This window comes from Mustela nivalis (assembly GCF_964662115.1).
Source record: "Mustela nivalis genome assembly, chromosome: 1".
NCBI classification, from domain to species: domain Eukaryota; kingdom Metazoa; phylum Chordata; class Mammalia; order Carnivora; family Mustelidae; genus Mustela; species Mustela nivalis.
This window is the reverse complement of record NC_139020.1, coordinates 153,651,551-153,673,834: the sequence shown is the minus strand read 5'-3', so window position 1 is coordinate 153,673,834 and position 22,284 is coordinate 153,651,551. Positions and strand designations below refer to the sequence as shown.

The 22,284-nt window shown below is 38.5% G+C and overlaps 1 protein-coding gene across 17 annotated transcripts in view; it reads left to right on the top strand.

The window, feature by feature from the left end:
- The window catches only part of LRRFIP2 (LRR binding FLII interacting protein 2), a 106,891-nt gene that overhangs the window by 21,859 nt on the left and 62,748 nt on the right, over positions 1 to 22,284 (top strand). For all 17 annotated transcript variants that reach the window (XM_082745561.1, XM_082745568.1, XM_082745570.1 and 14 more), the window contains one exon: positions 19,288 to 19,374. In XM_082745561.1, coding sequence (XP_082601687.1) covers positions 19,288 to 19,374 — 87 coding nt within the window. The remainder of the gene's footprint in view (positions 1 to 19,287; positions 19,375 to 22,284) is intronic.

Sequence of the window (22,284 nt, the reverse complement as noted above, 5' to 3'; positions counted from 1 at the left end):
TTGGAAATTTAAGATAACTCCCAGCTGTGATTTCTTAGTGAGGTGCCAACTTTGTTTCAGACTCTGACTCTATCTGCAGCTGCAGACCTGACCACAAATTAATCTGGTACAAGAATTGGTTAGAGCATTATTAAATTATATTCTTTTTGTGAAGATTAGTCCCTCACCACTTCCTCTTTGTTATTCTTAGTAAATAGCTCATTTAGGACTGGTGCTATTTCCTTTTTTGACATATTATACAGTCTTTTTTTGATCTAGCTCATTGTTACATTTTTCCTCTGGTAAGCTACTCAGTTAGCTTTTGAATTGGATGTCAAATTCTGTAGAGGGATGTTTGAAGCAAAGAAAAGTTGTCTAACAACTATTGACAAGCTTATGATACTTTAACAAAATCGCTTTTAAAAAATCAAGTTGAGATATTTTCAGATAAGAGGGTAAAAGATACTTTTTTTTTTTTTTTAAGATTTTATTTATTTATTTGGCAGAGATCACAAGTAGGTAGAGAGGCAGGTGGAGAGAGAGAGAGGAGGAAGCAGGCTCCCTGTGGAGCAGAGAGCCCAAGTGGGGCTCGATCCCAGGACCTTGGGATCATGACCCGAGCTGAAGGCAGAGGCTTTAACCCACTGAGTCACCCAGGAGCCCCTAAAAGATACTTTAAAATGAAGTGAAAATGAGATACAAGGATCTTAAATATTTGTACAAATGAAGCATTTTGGAAGCCTATGTTTGGAAACATAGTTTTATTTGAAAAGTGAAACTACTCAAAGTGTTCACTTCCCAAATTAGAGGGATTTACCCAGATTTCTATAAAGATAGAAAATGTTGGTACCTTCTCGGCTTTTTTGTACTAAGTATTTGAACTCTTTTTGGATTTATGATGCTTTGTTTGCAAAAGTGGGTGTATTCTAAACATTTAACACTTGAGTGCTTTCTGTGTGACAAATGCTTCTACGCATTTAAGCTGCATTAATTCATTTAATCTTCACAAAATTCCGAGATTGGTTTTATTATCTCCATTTTAACAAAGAAACCATTGCACAGAAAAGTTAACATCTTTCCTAAGGTCACACAGCCAGAAAATAGCAGAGCTTGGTTTCGATCACGTGAAGTTTAGCTCCAAGGTCTTAGCATTTAACTGCTTGCTGTGCTGTTTCTCAGTATTCTCCAACTCCCCCATTAATAGTTTGTTTTTTGGTAACTATTCATGACTTTGAAAACACTTGCCCATTTTGATTCTCACAAAACCTTGTGAGTTAGGAAGGATATGTATTACTATTAGCCTTATTTACAGATGAGGAAACAGACAAAGCTGAGAGATAAAAGTCTAAAAGATATCAGAGCTGGGGTTCTAATTCAGCTACTTAAAACCATTGTTTATTCTACTGTCCCATACTGTTTCCAGAAGAGGCTGGCTTTGGAGAGTTTTAAGTGTGGCTTTGAATCCTGCCTCAACTAGTTTCTTGTTGAGTAATTTTGTTAAGTAATTCTTATGGACTCCAGTTTCCTCATTTGTAAAATGGGAATAATATTGTCTTCATGTACTATATGGCTGTTGTGATGATTAAAGGACACAAAGCATGTAAACCTTTATCCTAGTGTTAGGTTTGCAGTGGGCTATTTTGTTGCCTAGTAATAAGTTGGAATTGAAAGTGATACTAGAAATTTAAAAAGATATTTATTAAGATAGGTGTTCTAAAACATGGTTGATCACCAGACTCCCTCAGGGAACTTTTTCAGTGTGCACAGTCCCTGGCGTTTCTTGTACTTGCTAAATCGGAATCTGTGGGAGTTGAGCTCAGAAACCTGTATTTAAGCGCATGTGCGATTGTGCATGCACACTGACACACAGACACACAAGCAGTTTTCTTCCTGGGGGATCTTGATGGCCAGTCAGATTTGGGAACCATGAAACAAATGCAGAGAAGAAAAAACAACAACACAACAACAACAACAAAAACAAAACAGAAACAAAATACAGAAGGGATCTTATCCTGGATGGTCAGCTTTTTATACCTACAGGTTGTTTTCCTTTCTGTAAATTATTATTTTGCTATGAAATAACTTAGATTAATACAGTTATTAAATCACAAGTTATAGTATAATAATAAAAATTATTATAAAAGGATTTAAAAGGAGAGTATTTTTAGTTTTTATTTTTATTTTCAGAGCTCTGAATATGAATATGCCAACTCTTTATCACCTGGTCAAAAGGCTCAGCCTAACCTTCAATATGAAAGGGCCAATTTTTATTAAGATTCAAATTATTTATTTGTGTGATGTAGTAGTTTCAAAACTAAAGTTTAAAAACTTTAGAGGAAATAGGGTTAGTAGTTTTAAAATAATTCCTTCATATATTTCTTGTGATTCTTTTTTTCTTGAAAGTTTTCATAACAATTCTCAATTGTTCATTCATACATTACATGGTTGACATTTGCACATCACCCCTAGACTTTATTTTCTCCCATATGATCATCCCTTTCACAAAAAAACAACCCTGAAGAGGAAGAAACCAAACAGAATAGAACCCCCATAGTGATTAAAGAGGACAAATAGCTTAATCCCCCCTTTAATTGTTAAATCTCAACAGCTTAGTTTGTCTTTCTCACTTCAAATTGTTTTTTTTTTTTGAGGTAGACAGGGAATACCATAAATAAAAATAACCTCTTTTCCTCCTGCTTACTATTTGCTCAGGTTTCTTTGCTCCTCAGTTGGCCCCAAGTCAGGGAACTAGAGGGAATGAGAAGGAAAAGAAACAGAAGTCATAGATATATTCTGCAAATTGGATAATTTACATGCTAAAATACAGAACTGAGTACGTAAAAAAATAAGTACTAAAATACGGAACTGAGTTATGTATGGTAAAACATACATAACATAAAACTTACCTTACCCATGTTTACAAGTGTGGGATTCTGTGGCCTTAAGTGCATTCATATTGTTGTGCAACCATTATCACCACCCATCTACAGAAGTCTTCATTTTTGATGACCTGTGTACATTTATAAAAGATGTTTGGGTGTTTGAAGACTGCTCTGTGAAGTCAGGAATGTGGATGGATTTAGAAGCCCTGTCTTGTCTGTAATGGGCATGTTGCTCTCTGTTGGGGGAGCATGGGCTATCATAGCTCTTGGAAGAGTTCAGAGGAGCTGTGTCAGAAGGGATCACCAGCAAGTCCTCTCGAATGTCAGAGGACCAATCAGCATGCTTTTTTTCCCTTCTTGCTTGTTCGGCTTTGATTGTTCCACAGGTTTGGGGGAAATGCAATTAGATAGTTGACTTTAAGTGAAACTTACCTGAAAGCACAAAGTGTTTCAAATTGGGAACCTTTAGGCATCTAGCTTTCCAAAGGAGAAAGATGAGGGTAACATGGAAGCTGTTTAAGCCGCCTTACTACAGGTAGTTTGACAAATATCATGGTGACTGTTACCAGGAAAAGAAATTAAGCCTTTTGAAGGGGTAGTGAACAGTCTTTTTAAGGCATCACACAAGCCTGGAATATTAATGATTTCCTTGTTTTAGAGCCGCGTATATGAATGTACATCTCTCCAAATGGAAGTTATCAGAATGTTGCTTATTTTTGGACCTTATGATCTGAAAGTCCTTGTAGCTCTAAAATTTGGTGAGTTCCCTTATGATTCAGGACCCAAAGAGAGTCATGTTCATAATGTTCTCTCAAATCTAAAGGATCAATGAAAAGCATAGAAATTGATCATCTTTTATAGGAATTGGAGTTTAGCAAATGGAGTGTTCAGAGACTTGTTGTTGAGCAGAATGTTCATATAGACATAGACATAGTAGGTACATACACTTACTAGTAATAAAGAAGAAAGGAAGCTTTTGTGGCTTTTTGACATTTGTGGCTGCTAGGGCTTTCAGATTTCATTTATTTATTTATTTATTTATTTTTTAAAGATTTTATTTATTTATCTGTCAAAGAGAGAGCGAGAGCGAGCACAGGCAGACAGAGTGGAAGGCAGAGTCAGAGGGAGAAGCAGGCTCCCTGCAGAGCAAGGAGCCCGATGTGGGACTCGATCCCAGGACGCCGGGATCATGACCTGAGCCGAAGGCAGCTGCTTAACCAACTGAGCCACCCAGGCGTCTTTCAGATTTCATTTAAAAATATTTATTTATTTATTGAGAAAGAGAGAGAGAGAGAGAGTGCATGAGAGGGGGAGAGGGCAGAGTGGAGGGAGAAAAGGAGAATCCTCAAGTAGACTGGTATCATGGAACTGGATATCATGACCTGAGCCAAAATCAAGAGTCACTTAACTGACCATCCAGGCACCCCCAGAGTTCATTTTTCAAAATAGCTTTATTGAGATAAATTTTATCCATTGAAATATACAAATCAATGGATTTTGGTATTTTGCAATATTAATTTTTTAAAAGTTGTGATTATAGTATGTATAACAAAATTTGCCATTTAAATTATGTTTTCAGACTACGGTTCAGTGGCATTCATTGCATTTACAATGTTGTGCAACCATCACCACTGTCTGTTTCTAAATAGTGATGAAAATCTGTTCTTTTCATCACCCCGGACAGAAACTCTGTAACCATTAAGTAAGCACTCCCATTATCCCCCTCTGCCAGATCCCGGTGAATTTTAATCTGCTTTATGTCTCTATGAATTTGTCTAATTCTGAATATTCCATACAAGCAGAATTACACAGTATTTTTCCTTTTGTATCTGGCTTTTTTCTCTTAGTGTAATGACTGCAAGATTCATCTATGTTGTAGCATGTTTTAGAACTTGATTCCTCACCCCCCCACCTTAACTTCTTTCCTTTTTTAAGACTGAATAATTTTCCACTGTATGAATATATTACATTTTGTTTATCCATTTATCTGTTGATGGATACTTTGTTGGATTTCATTTTGCTGTCTGTGGAAGTAACAGCCATCCCAGGCATCTAGCAGTGAAAACCAGAAGTTTTTGCAGGCTTTGATTATGTATCAGCAGCCTGAACAGAAGGATACGAAGACAAGAATTGGGCTTAGTTTAAAAGATACTGTCTAGTGTTAATGTTTTGTGGGACGATAACCATGATAGTTTGGTATAACTAATGATTTCATAGTTATCTCACTATTTTACTTGGTTATTTATTCATTTTTAGGGCATGGTAAATTAAGGATAAAAAACTTGGTACAGATAGCAGCTTTTAAAATGCAAAGAATCACCATAATCACAATATATATGGGTGTTAATACCATCTTTCATTTAAGACTAGAGGTTAAATTTGCAACGATGTGGATGGAACTAGAGGGTATTATGCTTAACGAATTAAGTCAGTCGGAGAAAGACAACTATCATATGATCTCCCTGATAAGAGGCAGTGGAGATGCAGTGTGGGGGGATTGAGGGGTAGGAAAAGAATAAATGAAACAAGATGGGATCGGGAGGAAGACAAACTATAAGACACTCTTAATCTCACAAAACAAACTGAGGGTGGCCTGGGGGAGCGGGGTAGGGAGAGGGTAATGGGGTTATGGACATTGGGGAGGGTATGTGCTATGGTGAGTGCTGTGAAGTGTGTAAACCTGGCGACTCAGACCTGTACCCCTGGGGCTAATAATACATTATATGTCTATTAAGAAAAAAAAGAATAGAGGTTAAAAGGGTGCCTGGGTTGCTCATTTGGTTAAGCATTCAACTGTTGGGTCTCGGCTAAGGTCTTAATCTCAGGGTCATGAGTTTAAATCCTCTACTGGGCTCATGCTGGGTGTGGAGCCCTAAAAAAAAAAAAGAAAGAAAGAAAGAAAGAAAAGTATAAAGGAAAGGAAAAAAGGAATAGAGTTTTAAAAAACTGCACAAATTTTGAATGTCATTCATTCAGTAGATTTTTTTGAGCATCTGTTCTTTGCAGGTGCTGTGTCAGATGTGAGGGATAGGTGGTAGACAGGTCTATCATAGTCCTTGTCCTCATGGAGCTTAGAGTCTATAGGGAGAAATAGACATTAAATAAAGAATTACAGAATGGACTAGTTGTTCAGTTTTCAGTTCCCTTTTTTCTTCAAAATTAATGTCTACATTTAACATGATAATTTCTGTCTTGAAAGCTACGATTGTCAGTGTACCTCACAGTGGCATTCTTAGAATTGAGGAAATATAGTAATCTATTTATTTACAACTGTGTTAAGTGCTTTGAATGGACAGTAAATGATCTTATTAAAAAGTGTGTGATGGGGGACTTGACATGTTTGGGGTCTTTGGGAAGGCAACTGAGTTCTGAAGGGTGAATGGAATTATTCAGGGGAAAGAGTTGTTAGATGTGGGAAAGAGCTTTTCAGTCAGAGGAAGAATGTGTGACAAGGTTTTGAGCCTGAATGAGTGTGGAGAATTTGAGGAATAATAACAACAGCTAACATGTACTGATTACTGAGCTCATATTAGGTACCAATTACTGTCCTAAGTTCTTTATCGATTATGAATGCCAGGCATGGAGAAGTAAAGTAATTTGCCCAAGGTCACAAAGCTAGAAGGGTAAGGCTGAAATTTGTGTTTAGGCTCCTCTGCTTATAAACTGCTATGCCTCCTGTGAGATCACTGTTAACACTAACATGCACAGCAAGGAGGAGGGAAACCAGAGAGGTAGGCAGGAGGCAGATCATATAAGCCAGTGGTTCTCAACCCTGGGTGATTTTGTCCCCCACAGGACATTTGGAAATGTGTGGAGATATTTTTGTCTGTCATAACAGGAGGAAGGGTATGCTACTGGCGTTTGTGAGTAGAGACCAGGGATGCTCATACATATCTTACATTGCACAGGACAGCCCCCCACAACAAAGAATTATCTGGCCCAAATAGTCAATAGTTGAGAAGCCTGTTACAGTTTTTATAGACTGTATTTAGGATTTGGTCTGTGTCCTAAGAACAATGAAAAACATTGAAGTCTTTTATTAGGAGTATGACATGATCAGATCTGTGCCTTAAAAGGCTGACGTTAGTGCAGATTAGAGATTATAACAGAAAGGGTGTTAGTGGATGTGGGGAGATGAGTTGTGAGACTTGCAGAGGCAGTGGGGGCGTGGCCCAGAGGGATGGCAGTGGGAAGGGTGAGAGTTGGGATGGAGAAGTAGTCAATGTTCAGTGAGTGGCTGTGTTTGGGTAGTAGAGAGGGGAAAGTTTGGATTGTGCCTCTGGGTGGTGGTAGGGAACATTTGAATGGGCAGGAGTCTTGGAGAAAGAGGACCATGGATTTATGTTGTATGTGTTGTATTTAAGGTGCCTATGAAGCATCTAAGTGGAGACTGAAGAGGCAGTTGGTGAATATGGATCAAGAATTCTAAGAAGTCTTGGGGCGCCTGAGTGGTTCAGTGGGTTAAGCCTCTGCCTTCGGCTCAGGTCATGATCCCAGGGTCCTGGGATCGAGCCCCGCATCGGGCTCTCTGCTCAGCAGGGAAGCCTGCTTCCTCCTCACTCTCTGCCTGCCTCTCTGCCTACTTGTGATCTCTCTCTCTGTCAAATAAATAAATAAAATATTTAAAAAAAAAAGAATTCTAAGAAGTCTGGACTGTAAATAAACATTGAGACCTGTGAGCATGTAGAAGAAGGTGATTAAAATCATTAGTGTGGATGAAATTTACCTAGGGGAGAAGTGTAGAGTTGAAAATAGTCACTCCTCAGGCTGAGTCCTACAGTACTCCAGGATTTCAAGGTCAAATCTTGGGTCCTTCTTAATTCTGACACTTTTTTGGTCATCCTTTTGTGCTTGGTTCAGATTGTTCTATGCAAAACGGACTTGTCTGGAACGCTAACTCCACAGGAGGCATAATTACTCTTATTTAAAATACTTTTGAGTGTTCTCAGTGGTGATACACAAAAATTTATAAAAAATTATGAAATGTAAATCAATTTCTTAGAGTTATGAAGAGTGACTTTTTTTATTTCTCCCCAGTTAAAATTCAAAGTACAAATTAGACAGAGTGTTTGAAAGAGTAAATTTAAGTTGTTGTTTTTAGTCATTTAGAATTCCTTGCAGTGGCATTAGTGCATGAATTCAGCCAATTCCCACTGTGTGCAGACCTTTCTCCATTTTTTTTCCCATTCACTCCTAGAACTAAGTTAGAGCCCTGACTCTGTGATGGCCAGCATCACTCTGAATATCCTGCTTTTCCTTGATTTGTTCCTCTCACCAGAATTAACAAGACTGAATTTTGTGTGATTGAAGAACACTGGTATAGCATTCAGTTCTTACAGTCTTCACCATTCCTGTGACTTAGAGGAATTTAGAGAAAAACATTCAAATAGCACATCAGTAACCTAAATATGAAGACATTTTTGGCATCACCCTTTTTGTTCCCCCAAAGTATTTCTGTGGGAACTATGATTCATATTTTCCCTTTTGGTTAGATATGTCACTGCAGATCCAGAATTTCCATTCTTCTGAGCTGTGTATTTATTAGGTCTGTAATCTTAAATTTCCTCTCTCATTCCAAAAGAGTATTTTGCTATCAAAAGGTCTCTGAGTAAAAGGAAGATTTAGTTGTTTGACATCAAAAGAAAATGGCTTATGGGGGCGTGGGTGGCTCAGTGGGTTGGGCTTCTGCCTTAGGCTCTGGTCATGGTCTCCAGGTCCTGGGATCGAGCCCCACAAATGGGCTCTCTACTCGGCCGGAAGCCTGCTTCCCCCTCCCTGCCTGCCTCTCTGCCTCCTTGTGACTTCTCTTTCTGTCAAATGAATAAATAAAATCTTAAAAAAAAAAAAAAGAAAAAGAAAAAGAAAATGGCTTAAAATACCTAAATTTTTATCTAATTCATATAGGTGTTTGTACTAAAACATATAGTTGGCATATAGTTGGCTTATGACTACCAGAAGCTTTTTAAAAAGTAGTTAACCATAATTATAATGTAAGATCTAATTAAGAAAAATGGTACCTGAGATTTTCTACTAAAGGGAAGTTGCTAAGAAGTTGAATAATGACTTTGTTAGTCTGGAAACCATAGCAACACTATAAATATTATGTCTCTTAATTTGTGTTTCAGGGTTCTTTTGGCATGAGTGTCATGGAAAAATAAACAAAATTAAACACAGTAAACTCTGAGCCTTAGCTACCTGAATTAGTCATTTTCCTTGAATGTTTCACTTTCTAGAACTTTGTATTACACATTTCTTGAAATTAAAGCATAGTCTTTAAAGCATAAAGATTATTTTTTGTATTTCTTACTTACACCAGTTGCATGGGTTTTATACATACAAGCTGGCAGCTCTGTACTTGGCTTGATTAAGTGTGTTTCTGTCAAATTATGAAACTTAAAATTTTTAAAAAACATTTATTTATTTTAGAGGGAGAGTGAGCACGCATATGGCGGGGGGGAAGGGAGAGGAAGAGAATCCTCAAGCAGACTTCCCACTGGGCATGGAGCTGACACGGGGCTAGATCCCAGGACCCTGAGATCATGACCTGAGCCTGAATCAAGAGTTAGCAGCTTAATCTACTGAGCTACCCAGGAGCCCCTCAAATTATGAAATTTTAATTTGCCTCTCTTGAAAAGTGTTAAAAGATCACAGTAGGACAGAATTTTAAAGCTAGAGGTTTCCATTCTTTTAAAGGCATTTGAGTGTGTGTTTTCATGTACTTCTCATTGAAAATATTAAAGGCAGGAATGTTTTGATAATAGTTTAACTACCCAAGAGTCTCCCACTCAACATTAACTGATATCAGTGTTTTGTGATAATTGCTTCAGGTTAAAAAAGATAAAGAAGGGAGAAAGACAACATTATAAACAAAGTTTAGGACCCCTTTTTTTTACTCCTAGGCTTCACTTTTCACCCTCCTTTACCCAACAGTGAACCACTATAATAAAATCATAAGATTTCCTTCCTGTCTGTGTTCAAAAAGTTCGACTGCATATCTCCATAAAGTGTTGTTTTATGCGTTTTTGTGTATTGTTTTCTAAGTGCTCAATAGGCATGTGGGTGTGAAACAAGTAGAACCATGTGAGAAGCCGCCAGAATAAGTTTAGTATGGCTGGAGAGAGGTTGGGGAATGGGAGGAGATGATGCTGGAGAGACGGTTGTAGGGCCAGTCATGAAGGGGTTTGTGTGCTGAGGAGTTTAAATCTGATTTGGAAGCTGTGGAGGAACTATTGAAGAGTACAAGATTTTTCAGATTTGATTTGTAGCACAGTTGCTTTAGCTACCATATGAAGAATGACTGGTAGGAGGCAGAGAACTAGCTAGGAAGCTGCTGTGGTCATCTTGGCAAGAAGTGCTGAGAGCCTGAATTAAGGCAGTAATAGTGAGAATGGAGAGGAAAGTTTGGGTGGCAAGAATAGTAAAGAGAGAATCTTGAAGAGAGCTATGTAGTTGAGGTTTGGTGAGTAAATGTTGGGGGAGGGTAAAAAAGAAGGAGGAGACTTACGATGATTCTTCATCTCAGTTTTTGGGTAACTTGATAGTTAACAAGGAATATGAAGAGGAATAGGAAGTTGAAGGGAAAGATTATAAATCCAATTTGTGATACATTGAGTCTGAGGTTCCAGTGGGACCTCAAATAGCCAGTTGGATCAGGACTGTGGGAGAGAAGTCTGAGTTGGACATAAAGATTTGCAGATAATCAGTATCAAGGCAGAGGGTGGGGGGAGGGAGGTGGAGCATGGAGTGAAAAGCAAGATCAAGCCAGAAACTTTGGAGCTTTGGACCTCATGATAAATTCAGAGGAAGAGAGGTTGAAGAGTCAGGGGTAAAAATGGACAATTAGTATTGCAGATAGCCAAGAGATGAAAATTTTAAAAAGCAATTGAGTGGTTAGGGATTTTGGAAGTCCAGAAGGGATAAGTGAGGTATAAGAATAGAAAAATCCTATTGGGTTTGGTAGTTAGAGGTCATTAGTGACTTGCAGGAGCAATTTCAGTAAATTGATTTGGGCAGAAGCCAGAATGCAGTCACATGGAGAAAGTGGGAAGTGAGGAAGAGGTGTAAGAAAATTTGACTATGAAAGAAGACAAGGCAGAATAGAACCAGGATGGGATTGTTTGTTTTTATTTGTTTTTGAAAGATGAGAGGGAGTTTGAACCTATATAATGAGAAGAACAAGCCAATAGACGAGAGAGTAAAGATGGAGAACAGAAATCACATAGTTGAGGCAAGATCCTTGGGGAAGATGGATTTCACATCATTGCATGGAATGTGTGTATGTGTGTATATGTGTATGTGTGTGTCTCAGGAGGGATATGTTTATATACGTTTTATACTTAAGTTGCATGTCTTATAATTCTCTTGTCTTTGAATCTTAAGATGATGGATTCAAAATACCTTTTTAAAAAAGATTTTATTTATTTATTTATTCGTCAGAGAGAGAGAGAGAGAGAGCATGAGCCTGTGAGAGAGCAGAGCAGCAGGCAGAGGCAGAGAGAGAAGCAGGCTCCCTGCCGAGCAAGGAGCCTGATGCAGGACTTGATCCCAGGACCCTGGAATCATGACCTGAGCCGAAGGCAGCGGCTTAACTGACTGAGCCACCTAGGCACCCCTCTTTTTTTCTTTTTTTGCAGCCCAGTGTGGGACTTGAACTTACAATCCTGAGCTGAGATTGAGTCGGATGCTTAACTGACTGGCCACCTTGACACCCATGTTTGTTTGTTTTAATTTATTTGAAAGAGAGAGAGCACAAGCTGGGGGGATGGGGCAGAGGGAGAGGGAGAAGTAGACTCCCCACTGCGTGGGGTGCCCAATGCAGGGCTCGATCCTAGGACCCTGGGATGATGACCTTAGCCAAAGGCAGACAGTCAACGCACTGAGCCACCCAGGCACCCCAACAGGATTGGTTTCAGTTGAGTTTCTTATTTGGAATGCCACTGGGAGCCACAGTGAGTTTGTTTTAGCTTGTTCTCCTAGGTTTATTTTACCAAAAGAGTAGCAGAATCCAAATTTGTGTAAGGATACTTTTGGGCATTGGACACCACAAAATACATTATGGCTAATTGTATTTTATTTTGGGATGTTTTACTTGTTCCTTGGCGTTTCAGGCAGAGTAATTTAACAGTATGTAGCATGCAATAGCAAGGGTAGGAGGAGAGTGGGAATGGAGAAAGTGAAGTTAGAATTAGGAAATGAAGTATGCTAGCTGGAAGTGGTAAGAACCTGAGAGGGCTGTCTCTTGAAATGGAAATCAAAGGTGATTGGAAATGGAAAATTAATAGATATTGTAAAGGAAGATTTGGTTAGGAAATAGGAGTCCCTGAGACCTTGGATCTTGAACAAGTGTGACAAGAGTTCCATTTCTGGAGATCGGAAGATAGGGAAGAAGAGGTCCCTGCAATCTATGTTTGATTTTTTTTTAAAAGATTTTATTTATTTACTTGACAGAGATCACAAGTAGGCAGAGAGGCAGGCAGAGAAAGAGGGGGAAGCAGGCTCCCTGCTGAGCAGAGAGCCCTGATGCAGGGCTTGATCCCAGGACCCTGGGATCATGACCTGAGCTGCAGGCAGAGATTTAACCCACTGAGCCACCCAGGTGCCCCTATGTTTGATGTTTTAAAGAACTGCTAAACTGTTGAGAATAGTAGCTGTACCATTTTACCTTCCCAGTGGATAGGGTTCTGATTTCTCTACATCTTTGCCAACACTAGTTATTTTCTGTTTAAAATTTTTTAAAAAATTTCAGCCATCTTAATGGGTGTGAAGTATCTCACTGTGGTTTTGATTTGCCTTTCCCTAATGGCTAATGATGTTGAGTATCTTTTTATGTGCTTATTGGCCACTTGTACATCGTCTTTACAGATGTCTATTCAAATCCTTTGTCCATTTTAAAATGGACTGATTTATATTTTTTATTGCATCTCATCCTTTTCTCTTTTCTGTCTCCCCAAGTATGTATGTATGTATGTATGTATGTATTTATTTATTTATTTATTTTCAAGACCTGATCCATCACCCACCTGTATCAGAGTCATCATCAGGGCTTTTTTTTTTTTTTTTTTAAGATTTTATTTGTTTATTGAATATAGAGAGAGAGAGCACAAGTAGGCAGAGCAGCAGGCAGAGAGAGAGGGGGAAGCACGTTCCCTGCTGAGCAGAGAGCCTGATGCGGTGCTTGATCCCAGGACCCTGAGATCATGATCTGACCCGAAGGCAGAGGCTTAACCCACTGAGCTGCCCAGATGCCCCCTCCCCCCAAGTTTTTATTTAAATTACAGCTTCTTTGATGTGGCTTCTTCTCTCCCTCTAGTTGTGCAGTTTGTTCTGTCAGTTCTCAGGTCCATTTTATGGGTGTTTAGAATGATTTGGTAGTTACCCAGTTGTGTTCTAGGGATAGGCAAGCATTGGGTCCATGTACTGCCATCTTAGCTTACAAATCCACTTTGTTTTCTTAAATTCCAGAAGAGCATAACACAAAATCCCAATATAAAGGAAAAGCCTTTAATGTACAAGTATTCAAGCCATAGTATGTGGTTAGTTCTCAGCTTTCCCAGAAGTTCTTCCTAGAGAATTTAAAAAGTTTTTTATTTGAGAGAGTGATAGAGTGTGCAAGCATGAAGAGGGGAGGTGCAGAGGGAGAGGAAGAGGAAATCTAAAGCAGGCCCCAAGCTCAGTGTGAAGCTGGTTGCGGGGCTCAATCTCATGACCCTGAGATCGTGACCTTAGCCAAAAATCCAGAGTTATATGCTTAACCAACTGAGCCACCCAGCCCTCCTTTCGAAGTTCTTTTTCTTTTCTTTCCTATTTTTTATTTTAATATTTATTTATTTGAGAGGGAGAGAGAGAGTATGTGTGCACTGGTGAACATGCAAGTGGAGGGTGGGATAGAGGGATAGAATTTTCAAGCAGACTACACTGTGAGTGGGGAGCCCAGTGTGGGGGCTTAATCCCAGGACCCTGAGATCATGACCTTAGCTGAAACTAAGAGTCCAATGCCCAACTGACTGGCTACCCAGGTGCCCTTAGAAGTTGTTTTTTATTGATCATTGTACGATTGCTAATTATTAGTTATAAAGCAAACAGCCTACAAATTTAGTTTTCTGAATTAATATAACCTAAAGCAGTTTGTTCCAGGGGTGATCAAGTCCCATGATTTTTGCTATTATTTTATTTTTCCATTTGCCCCATAATGGATTTAATTCTATTCAAATATATCTTTACTTTTTTTTTACTTTTTTTATTTTTTATAAACATATATTTTTATCCCCAGGGGTACAGGTCTGTGAATCACCAGGTTTACACACTTCACAGCACTCACCAAAGCACATACCCTCCCCAATGTCCATAATCCCACCCCCTTCTCCCAACCCCCCTCCCGCCAGGAGGGGGGGTTTGTTTTGTGAGATTAAGAGTCACTTATGGTTTGTCTCCCTCCCAATTCCATCTTGTTTCATTGATTCTTCTTCTACCCACTTAAGCCCCCATGTTGCATCACCGCTTCCTCATATCAGGGAGATCATATGATAGTTGTCTTTCTCTGCTTGACTTATTTCACTAAGCATGATACACTCTAGTTCCATCCATGTTGTCGCAAATGGCAAGATTTCATTTCTTTTGATGGCTGCATAGTATTCCATTGTGTATATATACCACATCTTCTTGATCCATTCATCTGTTGATGGACATCTAGGTTCTTTCCATAGTTTGGCTATTGTGGACATTGCTGCTATAAACATTCGGGTGCACGTGCCCCTTTGGATCACTACGTTTGTATCTTTAGGGTAAATACCCAGTAGTGCAATTGCTGGATCATAGGGTAGTTCTATCTTCAACATTTTGAGGAACCTCCATGCTGTTTTCCAGAGTGGCTGCACCAGCTTGCATTCCCACCAACAGTGTAGGAGGGTTTCCCTTTCTCCGCATCCTCGCCAGCATCTGTCATTTCCTGACTTGTTGATTTTAGCCATTCTGACTGGTGTGAGGTGATATCGCATTGTGGTTTTGATTTGTATTTCCCTGATGCCGAGTGATATGGAGCACTTTTTCATGTGTGTGTTGGCCATCTGGATGTCTTCTTTGCAGAAATGTCTGTTCATGTCCTCTGCCCATTTCTTGATTGGATTATTTGTTCTTTGGTTACTTTTTTTTTTTTTAAGATTTTATTTATTTGTCAGAGAGAGAGGGAGAGAGAGCGAGCATAGGCAGACAGAATGGCAGGCAGAGACAGAGGGAGAAGCAGGCTCCCTGCCACACAAAAGGAGCCGGATGTGGGACTCGATCCCAGGACACTGGGATCATGACCTGAGCCGAAGGCAGCTGCCCAACCAACTGAGCCACTCAGGCGTCCCTATACCTTTACTTTTTGTGTTATCATTTTCACTGTTCTAAGAAGAATACATTTCTATTCTTATATGATTGTGTATTTCCTTTAATCAGTCTTAATATGCCCAATATTTGAAAGCATAATGATGAGAAAAAATTTTTAGAAACAAGTCCATTGACCTACTTGATTTCACAGGTAACTTCTGAACCTGAATTTCCAGTTCCTAAATTTTTCTATTAACTTTATTTCAAAAGTTTGAGTTACATCAGCTTAAAGACTCTACAAGTACTTAAATGAATTAGGCTCCTGAATAATTCTGATTTCATGCCTTATACGAACTTTAACTTTTTTTGTATGGGAAAATACATAACATAATTTACCATTTTAGGGGTGCCTGAGTGGCTCAGTGGGTTAAGCCTCTGCATCGGCTCAGGTCATTATATCAGGGTCTTAGGATTGAGCCCCACATCAGGCTCTCTCCTTGGCAGGGAGCCTGCTTCCCCCCGACCGCCTGCTTCTCTGCCTGCTTGTGATCTTTGTCTGTAAAATAAATAAATAAAATCTTAACAACATAATTTACCATTTAAATAATCTTTAAGCATACAGTTCAGTGGCATTGAGTATATTTACATTTTGTGCTGCCGTACTATTCTTCATCTTCGGAACTTTATCATCATCCTGTCTGAAATCGTGTACCCATTAGATGAAAATTCCCCATTTCTCCCTTCCCTCCAGCCCCTTGGAACCACTGTTCAATCTCCTGTGCCCATGCCATTTGATTATTCTAGGTGCCTCAAATACATAGAATCATATAATATTTGTACTTCCACATTTGACTTGTTTCACATAACATAATGTCTTCAAGATTCATCCATGTTTTAACATGTGTCAGAATTTCCTTCCCTCCTGGAATTATATTCTACTGTATAGATATAACACATTTTGTTTATCTATTCATCCATTGATGGACATTGGGTTGTTTGTACTTTTTGGCCATTATGGATAAGGCTGCTTTGAACATTGGCATACAGATACCTGTTTGAGTCTTTACTTTCAGTTCTTTTGTGTATATACCCAGAAATGGACTTATCAGATAAAATGGTGATTCTCTGTTTATCTTTTTTTTTTTTTTGCCAACTTTGTTTTAAACTTAATTTTTTGCGATCCTTTATTCTTATGTACCATTTATTTTTTATCTGTGAGTGTGTGTAAAATGAATATGTAGAAATCACGCAGTTGTGTCTGGGGAAAATGCTAGTATTACTACCTAGAAGTATACTTTGTGTATCTATTATTTATTTTAAAATGCATTGGTAGGGATGCCTGAGTGGTTCAGTTGTTAAATGTCTGCCTTTGGCTCAGGTCATGATCCCAGGGCTCTGGGATCGAGCCCGACATTGGGCTCCCTGCTGGGTAGGAAAGCCTGCTTTTTCCTCTCCCACTCTCCCTGCTTGTGTTCCCTCTCTCGCTGTGTCTCTCTCTGTCAAAGAAATGGAAATCTTTAAAAAAATGCATTGGTACAAGTATAGAGTACATGTTTTGTCTGCTGGATTAGAATCATTTTTTGCTTTTTGCTCTCTTACTCTCAGTACTGCTTCAGATATCTGGCAATATGTAGAAAAAATACTAAGATAAAGTACTTTTAAATCCTGTTTACCTTTTTAAAGCTTGTTTAGTGGCCTTCAGTACCATCTCCAAGGAAGGCATATCTGAGTTTGGATAAAGTTGGCTAAGGAACAAAGGAAAGGGTATTTTTGTGGCTCTGAAGCCCATGTTCTTTCTGTTACACAGCAGCCAGGTTCCCTTTCCTTTTGTTGTGAAAGAAATCAGAGAGTAGATTTCAATTATCATCACTTAGGTTAGGTGAGAGAAAACTGGTGAGCTGTTTTAGCATAGAATGTACAGAATTGGTCATCTATCTTGGAAGGATGAAATGGGCATTCTCGGTACATTTCTAAAGAAGGCTACAGGTACAAAGCTAAAAGTATCATGGAAATGACAGCCCTACACGTTGCTATAGCTTTGCTGAAACTAAAAAAAAGTTCAAAAATTTTCCCCAGAAAAATGATACTTTGTAATTTAAAAATGTGTTTGCTATCTGCTGAACTTAGCCTTGAAGTATTTTTCTATAAAATGAGAATTCTAGTAAGAAAGCATTGTCTACCTGTAGTCAGAGGGGGAAAGAAGGTATGAACAGCTTTTTGAAAGATAAAAGCCAGTGAAAAATTCATGTGAGAAGATTCATTGCTCTGGTCATGTTATTGTTTAGAGATTGAGGTTGGCAGATACATGTTTAGGGCTTTTGCTATGAAAAGGCCAGCTAGGCAGACTGGGAAAGTGCCAAAATTGGGGTGGTTGAATAAGTGTTAACCCTTAAACTGCCTCCTCTTAGAAACCTGCTGGGACCTTGCCAGGGAAATCAAATTGCTCTCTCCCGCATGCTCCTTCCCTTAGTGTTGTGGGTCCATATCTCTCAACTAGATTGAGGACTTCTCTGGGGCAGAGATGTCATCTTACCCTGTATTTTCAGCACCATATGTAATTGCTTCTGCACAGTAGACCCTTTCAATCATTGACTGAGTCTTTTAACATGAGACTTGGGCATAAATATAACACCAGCTGTTGTAGTTATCAGGGGGAGATCTGAATCAGAGTTAGGATGTGGCCGAGAACAGAGGAAACCAATGTAAGAAATCATTAATTTCATGTGGTACATCTGGCTGTTTCCTTGTTTTATTTCCTCGATGCTTTAGTCCATGGCCTGAAATTCGTTTGTTTATTTAGCAGACATCGATTGAGACTTGGACATTGTGGAGGTGACAGAAGAGTGTAGTTTTGTTTTGTATTTTTAATATTTTTTTGAGAGAGAGAGTGAGCACTCTAGTGGGTACAGGGAGGGGCAGAGCGAGAGGGAAAGAGAGAATCTTAAGCAGACTCTGCTGAGTGTGGACCCCCGATGCCGGGCTCTATCTCATGACCCTGAGATCATTACCTGAGTTGAAGAGAGGCTTAACGGAGCACAGTGAAGTCCCGGATGGAGGTAGTAAGTGGCCTGCTGCTGTTTATCTGGATCAAGTCCTGGGAAATCAGGGGGAGATCTGACTGGGAGGAACCTTATTTCTGTTTGAGCTTTTCTTCTCTCTTCTCTTTGTGCTAGCCTTTGGAATTTTGCTTTAACCGCAAGTAATGGGGAGCCAATGGAGGGTTTTACACTACTTAATGGTAAAAATCAGAAACGTGTTTTGAAAGGCAGAATGGCAATCCTGTAACTTGTAGAAGGGAATTATAGGGCAGCTTCTGGAGGCAGGTAGATGGATTTGAAGCAGTTTAAGTAGTGTTCAATCAAGCAAGAGATGAAGAGCGCCTATTGTATAATTTCACTGATATGAAATTTCCAGAATGGGCAAATTTGTAGAGACTGAAATTAGGATTAGTGGTTTCCAGGAGGTGTGAGGAAGGGGAATGAGGAGTGCCTATTAATGGGCATGGGCTTTCTTTTTTGGGTGAGGAACATATCCTGGAATTAGGTGGTAGTGGTAGTTGTGTAACCTTGTGACCATAGTGCTGAAAACCACCAAACTGTCTAGTTATAAGTGGTGAATTTGGTAGTATGTGATTTGCATACCAGTTTAGGAGGAGAAAGATATGAAGAGTTCCTGGAACAGAAACAGCATAATGGCCATGGGGGTGAGAGAAACCTAGCCATAGAGAATTGGCAGTACTCTGAGACTGGATAGTGGCAATGTCCAAAATGAAATAGAGGCTGGTTCTGAAGTTTCTAATTTGTATGATTGAGTTGGTAGAGAAAGACATTTTGGAAGAAGCGAGTTTGCAGAGACATAATGAATTGTGTGAAATGTTTTGCATGTGGAATCAAGGCAAGCAGTTAAAAATAAAGGCCCAGATTTCAGGAGAGACGCTGGGCTAGAACAAAGAAAGGGAGTATACAAGAGCTGACTGAGGGAGTTGCACAGCTGAGCAAGAGGGTATCTTGTCCTCCCACCTGCTATGGACAGTTATGTCCCATCTGCTCCTTACCCTCGCAGCTGGTATGCAGGTGGTGGTTGTTTGTAAATAAAGCTGAATCTTTACATTGCATTTCAGGCAGAGGCGAGACTGGCAGCAAAACGGGCTGCCCGGGCAGAAGCGAGAGATATACGCATGAGAGAACTGGAGCGACAACAAAAAGAGGTAATCGGGGGGGGTGGAGGTGGGGGTATGATCCTAATTTTGTGTTAGTCTCAAATAAATTAATAGTTGGCTAGTTTCCTTCTGAAATAAATCTGATTCCTCTTGAAAAACTGGGAATAGTATAACCTAATGTGTATTTTTTAATAAGCCATTCTGTGTCATCAAATTAAGAGCAATAGTGCAAACACATAAACAGCTCTTACTATACGTGGTAGCAAGTTGTTATGGTGTGATAGGTGCTTTACTTATATTAGCTAAAGTCAGCTTAGAGATGATGAACTTATTTACTATAGTCCTAACTCTCTTAGAGTTTAGGTTAATTATATTATGATATCTACATAGTAAAACACTGTGAAGTCATTTAGCCTTATAGTTTTTAAGTATATTTAATAATGGAACAAGATATTCATGCAAGAAAATTAAAAAAAAAAACACCTCAACAATTTGAAATCTGGTAGGAAGTAGTATCATATATAGGGTCAGAAACTACTTAGAAATGATTACTGTCAATGTTTTGGTTTGTCAGTGGTGGAATTAATTAGTTTTGTTTCTTTCTTAATGCTTTTCTGTAGTTCATCATAAATTTCAGTACACTTTTATCATCAGAAAGAAGAGTAAAAAATAAAATAGATATATAGAAATTGGGCTGCTTTAAAATGAAACAAATAATCTTTTTTTTTAACTCTTTCCTTCTGACATCAGCCTGACTCCGAAAATTCACATAAAAAAAATATTTCTGATGCCATTTTGGCATGAAGAGGGAGAGCCTGCAGGATATTACTAATATTATTTAAACTTTAAATATTTAATATTAATATTTAAAATATTAATTAAACACTATTTTTATGTTGGTGGTGGACTTCTGCTAATGGGTTAAAGAGAAGTGTTTATAGATTTTATTCACAGCTAAAAAACTAAACCAAAAACCAGTTTATACTATGTTGCTATTTTTGTTTTTGACATCATATATGGTTTCAAATACTAAATGCAGTTCTTACACTCCTAAAATTATAAGGAGATTGTTGCTAAGTAAAAGTTCCATTTCCTCTAAACTGCAGAGAGCCATATATTTCTTCATTGTGGAACATATTTAGCTTAGTAATTTTCTGTCTCTTGAATGTGCAACTTACATTAAGCTAAAGATCACTGGTCTCAGGGCAAATTTATAGGATTAATCTAAGACTTTTCAGACATGCAGTATGTTGGAAACTTCAGCTGATGAAACTTTTGCATTTGTAGCACTCTCATTATTCCTTTGATCGGAAATGGGGACAGATTCAGAAGTGGCTGGTAGGCCAGGATTGCCTGCCCTGCATGTTGTGATCAGTTGCTGCAATAATGCAATCTTGAAGTAAAACATTGACTAATAGTTTGCCAAGTAGGAGTGTTTGGCATGTTTGAACCTAAAGGTCAGAGAGTGTCTCTTCTGTCTGTAGTGGACCAAATGTGTTCTTGGAGTCCATCCATTTTCTGCTGTAGTCCACAGCCTCACGCTTCTGTCATGACTGCTCTTGACCAAGAAAGATTGAGTAAATGGATGTGTTTTCTTTCTCTGAGTTTGTTCTTGTTTTCCTCAAATTTGTCCTCCTCTCCTTTCCTTCTCTCCTTCACTCCCTCCTCCCTCCTTCCCTCTCCCTTCTTCCTTTCTGTCTTAAAAAAAAAAAAAAAAAAAACAAAACTAGGCAGAAACGTCCTCATTGAAAGATGACCCAAGTCATTCTTTAATTTCATGTGAAAATTACTCTTATGTTTTTTCACTTCTCTCAGTTCCTTTTTGAATCTTCTACCACCACTACCAGATTTTTAGCTACAAGAGCAAATCGTGAACCAGTAAAATATTAGTTATTGGGAATCCTTCCTAAATTTGAACTTTTTTCTACGTTGGTAATTTCCCCAGTTGTCTCCTATTACAAAGTTTCTTCATCAATGTGAATAGGCACGGGAGATGGAGCAGGAAGCCTAAAATCTCATGCAGACTTTTGAATATATGTATATTTTTAAGTGAACACCAGATTCTCAAGGGAGTCTGTGATCCCTTAAAGGGCTAGGAACCACTAATGGTTGTTAAACAAATTTTTATAACCAAATTCTTTCTACAGCAGCATTTTGAAGGACAACCAGAATTAAAATATTTATGACTATAAAAAATATTTATGACTGTATTCACCTACAGATTTAAAACTTTATCATACTTCTCATTGTGATATTTTAGAAAGGAGAGAAAGACAGTGTTTGGTTACTTACAATTAAGTGATTCCTCATGAATGTGTTACTTTAGAGTAGAATCTGTCCTTTCTTGTTTCTAAAGCTAGCCTAATTGGTTTTATTTCAAGTGTTTTCTGCATGAAACTGGTTTATTTTACTGTTGATTCATTAAGAACATTTTTTGTGAATAAAAGAAATCACTTTTGCTTGTAAAGTTTCCATGGAAATATTAGTTTAATTTTTAAAAATTATGTATCGTAGTTCTAAAATTAAATTGCCTGAGATTTTATTATCTTAGAACACACCAAAACACTAAGAAGAAAAGCCTATATTGAAAGTCTCATGTTTGATTCTTCTATTCCAAGACCATGAAGATAAAAACATAGTTTTTATCTCTGTGAAATATATGTAGTTCAGGAAGTGAATGCACTAGATTTTCATGAAGGGGAACATTTTCGGTTTGGAGGCTTAGAATGCAGATGGTATTAACTCAAGTCCTGAGTGATAACTTGGACTCACAGAGAATATGGATGGGGTTTAGTTTCAGATGGCAATAATTATCACTTAACCCCTTCGACACTTGCTTTTACTCTTTTCAAACTAATTTTTCCTTTTGCTTTTCAGCTTATCTGTCTCTCTGGCTGCATATTAAGAGCCTATAGGAGAAGTTGGCATGTTATAATCACAATATAAGATATAAAGAAC